We start from the raw sequence: 11,915 nt of genomic DNA, 5'->3' as shown, positions 1-11,915 counted from the left end.
AGAAATGCAGCACAAACATCTGAAGAAGCCCTGCTTGTAGACATCTCATGTTTTCTAAGGATTTGTTAGGTGTGACACTTCCAAAAAGAGTTTTACTGGTAAGATCACTCTGGTAGCAGCAAAAAAGTATTTATCACTAAACAGTGTATTTGAGCTTTTAACTGTTATTCCTGTACTAACTACCATTAATCTCCTCAACCATTGGTCTGGCTAAAATGATACAGATAATTTTGAAGAGAGTATTTCTAGAGAAGCGATACTCAAATTACTGTTTCCCTTACATCAGCTTCTCATGCCTGTATCCTTATCTCTATGAGGATAGGAAGCTATGACTGCATATAAATAACCCTCCACTTTCCAACCTCTCTTCCAGTACTATACCATAGACCTCATGCTCCTCCAGAACACACAACATGGAGTACAGTCAGCTCAGTCCTTTGAGGGCAAAGAAAGGATAAAGAAAGTGTAGAGTGTGGGCCAAGAGTAAATAGAATGAACTATCAGCAATGTCCAAGTTGTCCTGGTAGCAAGATATTCAGTGTCTGGATTAGCTTACAGACTTGCAGTTCATCTTAAAATTTCTGAAGAATAACTTACAGTATCAAAACTGTCTGAAGGATTAATTTACAGAATCATGACTGGGACTCAGCAAAATCCATGGTGAAATGTGTTCTGAAACGTATCTCTGAAAAATCACAGAAAAATGCTCTATAGCTCATTTTGCTTTACTTTTCAGTTCTAATGCTACAATATTTGAAGAAAACGAAATGTCTTTGATAAGTTAAGTGAAGAAGAAAACAACACACCAGAACAGTTAAATATGGTATTTAGATGAAGAATTATCTCTGTGAATACATAAAATATTGACCTCATGTTTAAGTCCCAAACTACATACTTCCAGCTCCCATAGGGATATATATATTTAAGTCTCATATGCTCCACTAAGCTTGTTATGTTTGCTTTAATATCCTGATCTGTGTATCAGAGTTTCTTTTTCTTTTTCTTTTTTTTTCCAAAGAATGTGGCAGTTCTATTTTTTGTGTGTGCATCTGAGTATCCTTTTTCAAGATACATCCTTAATCAGCTTTTCTCAACATGTGTCACATTTGTGTTATACATTCAGCCTCATTTGTATTGATGCATTACACATTGTATGACATAATTACTTCTATACGAAAGACCCCAGAAGGCTGACTATTCCAGAGGTGTGGACTATAGTGGGATTAATGAAACATTTGCAGGAAACAGGACATTTAGCACGTTAGCAAAAATCAGAAAATCCTCCCAAACATCATGAAATGCTTTGAAAGGCTTTAACATTCTTCTTTGCCCATTTCTTCCCCTTCCTCTTTTACTTTTAAGGTCAGGTTTTACAGATGTATTATGATGCAACAAGTTACTTTTTGATCAACACTTCGAATTGGGTCATTTACCTTCACTCCCACTTCTACACATTCATGTGGTAACAAAGTTCTAGTTAATGTTCTCCTATTTTTTTTTTAAGTTCATTTCACCAATGTTTGTAGAGAAGATCAGACAAAACAAACAAAATAAGTCTCTTTTGGTGATGATTTGAGAAGTCTGTTAACATACAGCTTATGTGCTTAGATAGTATAAGACTGTTTCTCTAGACAGTGTGTCATGCAATTCTCTGTATTTGCTGGCATGTTCTTTCTCATTACTTAGTGAAGCATTAACAGGAGGGAGAGGGCAGGTTAAATTTTACATCTGTACTCTGACAAGTAGCCAGTGCATCAATAGGGATGGTGACAGATGTAGAAAATTACTTATTTCCTACCTTGTTCCAGTGAGGGGATTATGAGACTGGAAATTCTTCAGAGGCAACAAAACTGAGGCTGAAAAAAAGCTGTAAAAGTTTAGAGGGGGCACACAGGAAAGAGAGAGCTGGTAATTAATTTACAGACTAGCGATGGTCATCTAACGTGATGGTGGTACCAGCTTTGTTCTGGTCAGGGGAGGTGACTGTCATGAAAAATACAGTTCAGGAAGAAAGCAAAGGATGAAGGAGGATCATAGATAATTTTACAGAGGATCATGCCCCAGCTCAAACAACTTTTAAAACAGTGAAGAATATGAACCTGGATCCTGTACTGAGGATTTTTTTTTATCTCTCTGTCAATGTTACATATATTTTTAGAGTACCATAATGAATGGATAAGATGTGTATTAGATAACTTTGGAAAGCTGATTTATTGAAGCTTTTTCCAGATTCTTAATGAGATATATATGCAGATCACAGAGATAGTTATGTAAACCTATCTTTTCTCATATACCTTCTGAGGGCACAATCTCTAAATTCTGAGAGCATGTTTGGGATTGTTTTGTTGTTTCATTTAACTGGGAATGGCTCTTCATAAGCAGATCAGCTCATCAGGTAATTGACAGCTGGCAGTGTCGTGTGGCAAAGTTGGCAAAGTCACCAGCCTCTTTCTTCAAAGCTCCACAACCAGGAAAGACCAGGTCTGATAAGTATGGGAAGTCAGGAACCTTTAGAGGCACATTGGTAGCTTGAACAAAAAACACCATTAATCTGGAGATTACCAAACCCATTAATCTGTTTTTAATCTCTATATTTTTAAATCTGCTTCTTTGAAACTTTAAAGCAACTGATGTTTTCCATCATTCTCCTGATTCAGCATTTGGCAAGATCAGAGAGTCTTTCTTATGCAACACATACAGTGCAAAGTTCATTCCTCCTTTCTCAGCTACGGTGTCATGGCTGGTGGCTATATCAAAAGCTCACATTACTAAATCTTAAGCCTGATTTATTTTTTATGCCAAGAAATTCAATTATGCTCAAAATCCCCCCACATGACTTATTTCTTCTATTTAATTTTCCTTCAGTAACACTGTTTTTCTGGTTACTAAGGATAATGCATGTCTCCAGGGAAAAATTGTCCTAACTGCTTTCTCTGGCAAAAATACATTGGAGATCCAAAGCATTCTTTCTTTCAAAATTTCTCCAGGCAATTCTTCGGAGAGTGACTGATCAGCGTTTCTATCATGGAAACCCTAGTCCAACAGTGCTATTGGCTTGAGTGGATGAATATTTTTTATACCCTTTTTTTCCTTTCATAGGAAATGCCTACTCTCCCAGCCCTTCTCTAGCCGGAAAGTGAATATCCCGGTTAAGCACATTTCCTTAGTTCATGGTAATTTCATGACAAAGGAAAGAAAAAAAATAAGACCAACTGCTAAAGCATTCACTAATATAACAAACATTTTCTCTCCAAATCTTAATACATTTAGTCCAATTTCTGTGGGAAAAAAAAAACAAACACTGATGTAAGAAAACATCCCAGAGTCAATACTGAAAAGAGCAGAACAGATATAAAGGATATGCTTGTGCCATTGAAACTGAAGTCTGTAACTCATGTTCTTGAATTTTGATGCATTTTGTTTATAAACTCTGTGCTGTAACTATATGCATATTTTTTCCTGTTTTACTCATTCAATTATGACCAATTTCTATTAATACTGAGAATTTCAAATGACTAAAGGTCTTTGTGGGGAGTTACGTGTGTTTTTGACAATTTCAGAAAGAGTAGTAAATTATTGCTTACAGTGTCCCACCCCCTCTCCGCCCCCTCCACAAAGAAAATAAAAAGAAAAGAAAAAACCCTGTAATGTGGCAACCAGTGTCTGTCTGTGTAGCATTTCACATTGTGGCAGAGACTGTGTGTGAGAGAGAATGGAAAAATCTAGGAAGAAATTTATTGATGTGATAGATAAAGCAATAGTTGCTGGTAATAAAATGGATCGTGATGAACTGCTTTTTTCTTACAAGGGAATTCTCTACCCTGCTGCTCTTTGCAGTCTTGAAGTGTTCAAAGCAATGGAGTCCTTTGAAGCCAGAAGTGATGATGTCATTTTGGCAGGATACCCTAAATCTGGTGAATATTATTTGCTTTCTTCATAAATTAATTTATGTAATGATAAGTAAGTAGATTGTATTTACAATTTTCTGAAAAATTTCTAGAACTAATTTTTTCCTCAAATATATACAACAAAGCTAATTATGAGAACATTATATAAGAAGTTTTGCAAATGACTGAGAAAATTATCTGCTTTTCTTAGCTATAGCATGATATATTTTTGTTATCTTTAATTTTTATAGTTATGAATGTAAATGCACAAATTAGAAAGAATCAAAATGCAATTCTCAAGCCAGAGCTAACTAGATATCTTGATATTGCAGGGTCTACTCTTGCAGTTATGTAATATCTTAGCTAATAGCTTTTTTTTTCTTCTTATAATGGACTTACTGGTGCCTTCACATGCTAAGGTGCATATATATATATATATATTCTTCTAAATTTTCATATACATGTCAAGAATTTCTGAAATCCATTGTTATATAAAATATATATTTTTGTAAACACTTGAATTGGTCACACTGATCTTTATTGAGAGATCAAGAGATCTTTGATAGAGTTGCTGCTTCTGCCTGAAAATACCCTACCCAGGTTCTTGGAAGTGTCACACATCCATTTTTATATAGTTATTTTTGTCCTTCAGCAATAGAATTCACAATATCTTTCAGCAGATAGTCACAGTTTACAGGTTGGTAAAGATTTTGTACTTTTTTAAGCATATTTTCTTTTTGAAGAAATGATATACATCAAAATGCACTTATTAGGACTGTAATGACAAAGATGTAGAAACCAGTGTCCACAGGACTGGAAATCGTTAACTAATTATACAAGTTCTCTATTTTATGTTATGAATAAGAACAATATATATATATATGAAATAATGCAGAGAGTTTATTTTTGGATAAAACACTGTGGATTGGTAAAGAAGATGAGTATACACAGCACAGTTTCAGATCTGGTACTGCACATGTGCAGAAGTTCTGTGACCCTTCCTTCTGCCCAAGATAAAACCATACAGCACATCAGGAAACATATGTATGAGGGACTGGGTTTTGAGGTACAGGTTTACACCCCTACCAGCTCCTCTATTTGTTACTTGAATCAACAGTTCTTCTCCTTTCATACTTATTTTACAATATATACTTCATGATGTATTTAGCCACTTAAGTTGGAGTAAGAAATGTATTGTTACATAACGGCAAAGGCAGGGCCCTGAAGGGTGATTGTCCACATAGTCAGCTGGCACATTAAAGAAGATAAGACAATTCATGAGAAGGTACCAGCTACCTCTTGGCTGTCCTGGCAACTTCATTTCTGTTTGTTTTGTTTTGTTTTGTTTTGTTTTGTTTTGTTTCAAGGCTTTATATGCAATTCTGTATTTTCTCCCCTTTCAGGTACAAACTGGGTAGGCCAGATCTTAAATGATCTGGTTGCCACATTTGAAACAAAAAGGCTTGGTGAAGGAAAAAGTTTTAATGATGAAGAGCTAGAAGAATTTCCGTATCTTGAAATTGGAGATACTGAGAAATATGAGGTACGCACAGAATAATTATTAAAGATGTGAGAATGTGGTTCTTCAGGCACTGAATATATGGCTTGTGAAATACTCTACTCTTTGATGGGAACCATCCCATTTCTATGTAGGATGCATCTGACCAGACTGAATCTCATCTGCATTGTCAAATACTGAAGGATAAATAGTCAGTCTAGAGGGCTTGAGAGGAGCACATACTCATTAGAAATGCAATCACTACAGAAATTCAGTGTAGCATTTTCTGTACTTCAGAAGAATTTCATGAAAAGTTTAATCTTGAAATAATGGGTTTTGTCTCTTCTAGCTCTTCTTTATTAATTCTCTCTTCTTAGGATCATTCAGCTCTATCATGTCTCCAGCTAGATTCTGTGTATTATCTTTAGGTTTTATACCTTGTCTAACAAAAAGTATTAAATTCCTTAACACTACAGAGAATGAGAAATGGATAATCTTTCATCCTCATAGTCTTTTGAATGTTATTGCTCAGAGAAGTCCACTAAAATCCCAGGATAACAATCATGAAGCATAAGTGCTTCTGATCTGCCAAAAACTGGTGACAAATTTAGCAAAGTAATGTTTTATCACAGGCCAATGGAGAAGAATACTTGTAATAATTTCGTTGTCTATTTTCCTCCTTTCAATTTTTAATGTAGCGAATGAAGAAAATACCCACTCGAAGAGTTATACTTACTCATCTTGCTCCTGGCAATCTTCCAAAGTCTGTCTTCAAAAATAAAGCCAAGGTGAGTGCTGATTTGAATCTCATGTAAGGAAGCACACAAAAAGATGTCTTAGAAAGCCAATTTAATACATTTCTGCAAAATTTCAGGAGTATTTTTATACCTAGGTATCATGCTTCCTGTTTTAAGTGACTAGTAACTGCCATTCATCCCAGTAAATCTCAGTTCATTGTTATTGATATCTTTGTGTCAGTCTCAGCAAGGCAAACATGGTGGAAAACAAACCTTCAAGCAGGAAAACATTATGTTTATAAAATTTCCTACGAGTGGGTTTCTACAATGTTGTCACTGGTGCTAAGTTTCAGAAAGAATTTGCATTTGCATGTATGCATCTAAATGATACTGTTTGTATTCTGCATGATTAATTTGATTAATCTGGAAATTATATTTTAATAACTATATGAAATCACCTTCACAAGGTACTGAAGTGAAATACTTCTCTTTCTGGATTTAGAAAAAAAATGTTACTTCTGCAAGTAGTAGATGACATACTAGAAATTGCTCAACTTGAATATCTGAAGATTATTATGTTTTTTTCAGGTTATGGTTTGTTATTTTCTCCTGTAGAAATAAAATATTTCAATTTTTTAGATATTGCTGCTGATTCGCAACCCGAAAGATGTAGCTACATCATTTTTCCATTTTTCCAATGCCTTGTCTGCTATACCCTCCTATGAGACCTGGGATGATTTCTTCGTAGCTTTCATGACAGAGAAAAGTACAGTATATTCTTCTATGTTACTTATTCTATTCTTTGTCTAAAAATTTTGATTTTGTAAATCAGATTCACTAGGATTTTTTTGGTTTACAGCAAAACAAAACAAAACAAAACAAAAAAACAACAAGAAAAGCAGGGATTGAAGACAAAGATAGAAAGCTGAAGTAAATTTTACAGTATTTGTCTTACTGACTGAAGTTAGATGTTCATCCGAACTGTTCTTCCATAAGCTGCTTTCATTTGCACAAAGTGATATTTTCACTGGAAGAAGCAGCTCTTCCTTATCTTCTTCATGGATCCCTTTCACCCCTCCCCTCCACTATCCATCATCTTGTGCCCACACAGACATTTGAATATCTACATACCAAATTGGACTGGAAAAGAGTTTAGGGTTGTGTCTAAGTGCATTACAAAAAACAACAAAACAACAGAAAACAAATCTCACTAGTTTAAAGTTGCATATATTTAAAGTTGCATATATTCTCCAGGTTGCCATGTCACATGGCCGACAGAAGGAAGAGTTAAACAAGGCTTTAGGATTAAGGTTATAGTATTAAGGGAGTTTCTATGATGGATTGAGTGTTGATAGCACTTCAGCAGATGCACATCTAACTTGAAATACTGACTAGTTTCACAATATTGACATACAAATTGCATCATGTCCCCAAGATGTGTTTGTGCAGAGGCAGCTAGGCTGGGCTTCTGTGGGCTTCTTCACTTTTCCTTGGCTTCTTTATTTTTATAGCTGTGGATGCTGGCCATAGCCAGCCTCTGATGCAGTAATGTGCTTCTGCCCCACTGTTGCCCTCAGCTTGTTCAAGCACAACTGTTTGTGAGGGTGTGTAGTGGGCCAGCTAGGGAGCTGATCTGGCCTAAAAAAAGGTCCTGCAATACAGGTGGTACAGGGATTGGACCCCATAGTTTTTGCAGAACAATTGGAGGTAGCAGGCAGATCCTTCAGAGCCACATTAAGTAGGTAAGAGAACTTACCCTGCTGGCTCAAGACTATATGTATTGCAAAGCCCCGTAAATCCTCCAGAATGGGTTAAACTCTGGCAGAGCCATGATGAATAACGGCCATTGCTTATGGATCAACTTCCAGAGTAGAAATTGAATAATATAAAAAGGACCATTTCCTATGTTCATTTATTCTTCATCTTAGCATTATTCTATTTTATTTAGTGCCCTGGGGATCCTACTTCAATTACCTTTCTGAATGGAACAAGTATGCTGCTGATGAAAATGTTATGACAATAACTTATGAAGAACTAAAAGAGGTAAGGTTACCAAGGGTAAGAAATATAGAGTCATAGAATAATTACATCAAGTCCATCTGTTCACCTATCACCAGTATTTCCCCACTAAATCATCACTAGAATCCTCACTAGAATTCCCCACACAATCCTCACTAGAACTTCTACACTTTCCTTAAACACCACCAGGGGGAGTGACTCCACCACCTCTATGGACAGCCTGTTCCAACATCTGACCACTCTTCCTGAGAAGAAATTTTTCCTAACACCCAAACTGAACTTCTCCTGGCACAATTTGAGGCCATTCCCTCTAGCTCTATCACTAGTTACACGGGAAAAGAGGCCAACCCACACCTCTTTTCAGGAAACTGTAAAGAATAATAAGGTCTCCCCTGAGCCTTCCTCTTCTCCAGACTGAGCAATCCCAGTTCCCTCAGCCACTCCTCGTAAGACTTGTTCTCCAGACCCTTCAAAGCTTTGTTGCCCTTCTCTGGACATGCTCCAAGGCCTTGATGCCTTTCTTGTAGTGAGGGACCCAAAACTGAACACAGTACTAGAAGTGCAGCCTCCCAGAGCTGAGTACCGATTGACGATCACCTCCTTGCTCCTTTCTTGCAACGCTATTTGTGATACAAGCCAGGATGCCGTTGGCCTTCTTGGCTCCCTGGGCACACTGCTGGCTCATGTTTAGCTGAGTATCAGCTAACACTCCCAGATAGTTTTCCTTCATGCAGCTTTCCAGCCACTCTGTTCCAAGCCTGTAGTATTGCTGGGGATTTTTGTGGTAAAAGTGCAGCACTTGGTACTTGGTCTTGTTGAACTTCATCCCATTGGCCTCATCCAATCAATCCAGCCTGTCTAGATCCTTTGGTAGGGCCATCCTACCCCCAAGCAGATGGACCCCTCCTCCCAACTTGGTGTCGTCTGCAAACTTACTGGGGTTGCACTCAACTCTTTTATCCGCATCATCAAAAAAAAATATCTAACAGGATGGGCCCTAATACTGATCCCCGGCAACATCACTTGTGACTGATCACCAGCTAGATTTAACTCCATTCACCATATTTTATGCTTCCACATTTTACACTTCAAAGAGCAATTGTTTCTAAACCAAAAAATTGCTATATTCACATAGCGTTTAAAACTGCATTACATATGCATGAGTCAGATTCTTGGCTTAGAAGACAGCAAGGTGAAATTCCAGCTTCTTGCCTTTGCGTGTATGTGTCTGTGTTTGTGTGTGAAAATGATTCTTGCTATCTCTCCAGCTACAGTATAAGCCCAAGTAATTTTAAATCAAAATCCCCAGTATTTTTTTTTGAGCTTTCAACAGCATAAATTTGGCTCAGCTGTAAATCATATACAATTTTCTGTGATATGCAGGAGGACAGGTGATGTCTTCTTTGGAACAATAACAAAGAGAATCAGTACATACTTCTCCAGTCCTGCTGAACTCTGAAAACTCAAAATATGCAGCCAACTGAAAGATGCTGGGCCTTGAGGACCTTGGTAAGAAACCAGTGTAATTTGATTAAATGTCATGTGATATGTTACATTTCTCTTTTCAGAATCAAGCCGTGGGAGTGAAAAATATTGCCTCCTTCTTTGGGATTTCCCTGACTGGGGAAGAGCTTCAAGGCGTTGTAGAGAGGAGCAGTTTCCAGGCCATGAAAAAGAACTCACAGAAGACCCATGGGGCTCTGGGCAGCATGCTCTTTCGCAAAGGTATGGAGCTTCTGGAGGTACAGAGGCAGAAGCATGATGCTCTCAAGAACCTAAGTCATTCGTCACTGACTTTTTTTTGCACATATTTTATAGTGTTACACATTAGTATCAAGCATGTTATCACTGCTCTGCTTGAGAAGACTAGTAAAGGAGCACTGGTGAGGAACCGTAGAATCGTTAAGTTTGGAAAAGACCACCAAGACCATCAAGCCCATCTGTTCACCTATCCCCAGTATTTCCCCACTAAATCATATCCCTCACTACAGCTTCTACACTTTCCTTAAACACCTCCAGGGAGTGACTCCACCACTTCCATAGACAGCCTGTTCCAACATCTGACCACTCTTTCTGAGAAGAAATTTTTCCTAACACCCAAACTGAACTTCACCTGGCACAACTTGAGTTTAGCTGAGTGTCAGCTAACACTCCCAGATACTTTTCCTTCATGCAGCTTTCCAGCCACTCTGTTCCAAGCCTGTAGTATTGCTGGGGGGTTTTGTGGTAAAAGTGCAGCACTTAGCACTTGGTCTCGTTGAACTTCATCCCATTGGCCTAATCCAATCAATCCAGCCTGTCTAGATCCCTTGGTAGGGCCATCCTACCCCCAGGCAGATGGACACTTCCTCCCAACATGGTGTCATCTGCAAACTTGAGACCTAGTGAGGCTCTTTCAACAAGCTGCAGTTATCACAGGGAAAGCAACAGCACAAAATAAAATTTGAAAACTACAGATGACTGACAGGAAGGAATAGTCTTGTTTTTGAATTACTCTCCTTCTCTGGGACAAGACCATAGTGTCTTCAGCCATTAGACGCTTACCTGAGGAGGGTTAGCTTTTTACGAGCAGGAAAAACTGGGCTGAACTCAGCCCAAGTGGCTTTAGCACATTTCTAAGGTATGTAGTGTCTTCTGAATGGGCCACTATCAATCCCTTGTTCACTCTAATGAGTTAGAGGAAAGCAAAGTACTTGAGAATCAGATACACAAAGAAGGAAAAAAACAGAGTGCTACATCTGAAGTATAGTGTAGGTGACACAAATATGAGAGGGCTAATGTGCTTGTCAAAATCTATTTCTGCATTTTACATTAAAGAAATCACCATATAAAAACACAAGTTGACAAGAGAGGAGAAACCCAGTTCTGGTACCAGACAGATGATCCTTAATCGAAACTTCATGAACTTCCATCTTGTCAGTCATAGTTGACATTGGAGTAAAGAGCTGCAGGGAAATAAGACTTCTTGTTATTTTCTATTTTAGCAGTTTCACAGAAATGTAACTCCAGTGACCACAAAATTACACTGGTGAAGAAAGGAATTAAGTTTTATCTTGAAAATATGAATAAGATAATATATTTATGCATATGTATATAACTGAAAAATACGATTTCTTGTTTTCTAAGAGTTTATTTGCTTCTTTGAAGGTGGTGTAAGTGACTGGAAGAATCTTTTCAATGAAGAGCAGAATGAGAAAATGGACAAAGTATTTGAAGAACGTATAGCAAGAACGAAACTAGGAACAAAGTTAAAGTATGAAGTGTACTGCAAAGCCTGAAGGGTAATAAAATGTGGTTAGACCAATAGCTTTCCACTGTGCTCTTCAGCCATCTGGATGCTATACAGTATGAAGCTCGATGAAACAATCAAAGCATCTTGGAATCATTGTAAAAGTCCTACTGCAGGAACCTTTACAGTGACAATGAAAATTGTTGGCTTTTGTCTTAAATGTGAGATCTTGTTTTGTCTACATTTATTTGCTGAATATGATGGTAACTAACCATATTCAAGTAAATTTGACAGGCTTGTTTCAGTAGCTACAACCTGGAAGGAAATGGCCCTTTTCTCCTTTCAGGTAAACTCAGTCATTCTGGACAATTTACATAATGTTATTTAGCATGTGTAGATTTTTTTTTTTTCAGATCAAGTGACATCTCCACAATTAAGATCATTATCAAAACATGGATCTGACACAGCCTTAATTAATGACAAAGAATATCTTTCCTGTGACTTCAGAACAAACTGGATAAAAGCTAGAAGGAGGAAAATGAAAG

The 11,915-nt window shown here is 37.4% G+C and overlaps 1 protein-coding gene across 1 annotated transcript; it reads left to right on the top strand.

Moving 5' to 3' along the window:
* The first annotated feature begins 3,644 nt into the window (after window positions 1-3,644).
* Window positions 3,645-11,764, top strand: LOC136045265 (sulfotransferase 6B1-like). Its single transcript, XM_065731099.1, has 7 exons — window positions 3,645-3,914; window positions 5,291-5,430; window positions 6,084-6,173; window positions 6,762-6,888; window positions 8,071-8,165; window positions 9,710-9,866; window positions 11,289-11,764. The coding sequence occupies exons 1-7, from the start codon at window positions 3,713-3,715 to the stop codon at window positions 11,417-11,419; spliced, it is 942 nt and encodes a 313-aa protein (XP_065587171.1). The 5' UTR covers window positions 3,645-3,712; the 3' UTR covers window positions 11,420-11,764.
* The last annotated feature ends 151 nt before the right edge of the window (window positions 11,765-11,915 follow it).

The sequence above is a fragment of the Cyrtonyx montezumae genome, unplaced genomic scaffold (assembly GCF_038088225.1).
Source record: "Cyrtonyx montezumae isolate F1298 unplaced genomic scaffold, pur_monq_1.0 scaffold_0, whole genome shotgun sequence".
NCBI classification, from domain to species: domain Eukaryota; kingdom Metazoa; phylum Chordata; class Aves; order Galliformes; family Odontophoridae; genus Cyrtonyx; species Cyrtonyx montezumae.
This window is presented reverse-complemented; position numbering and strand designations above follow the sequence as displayed.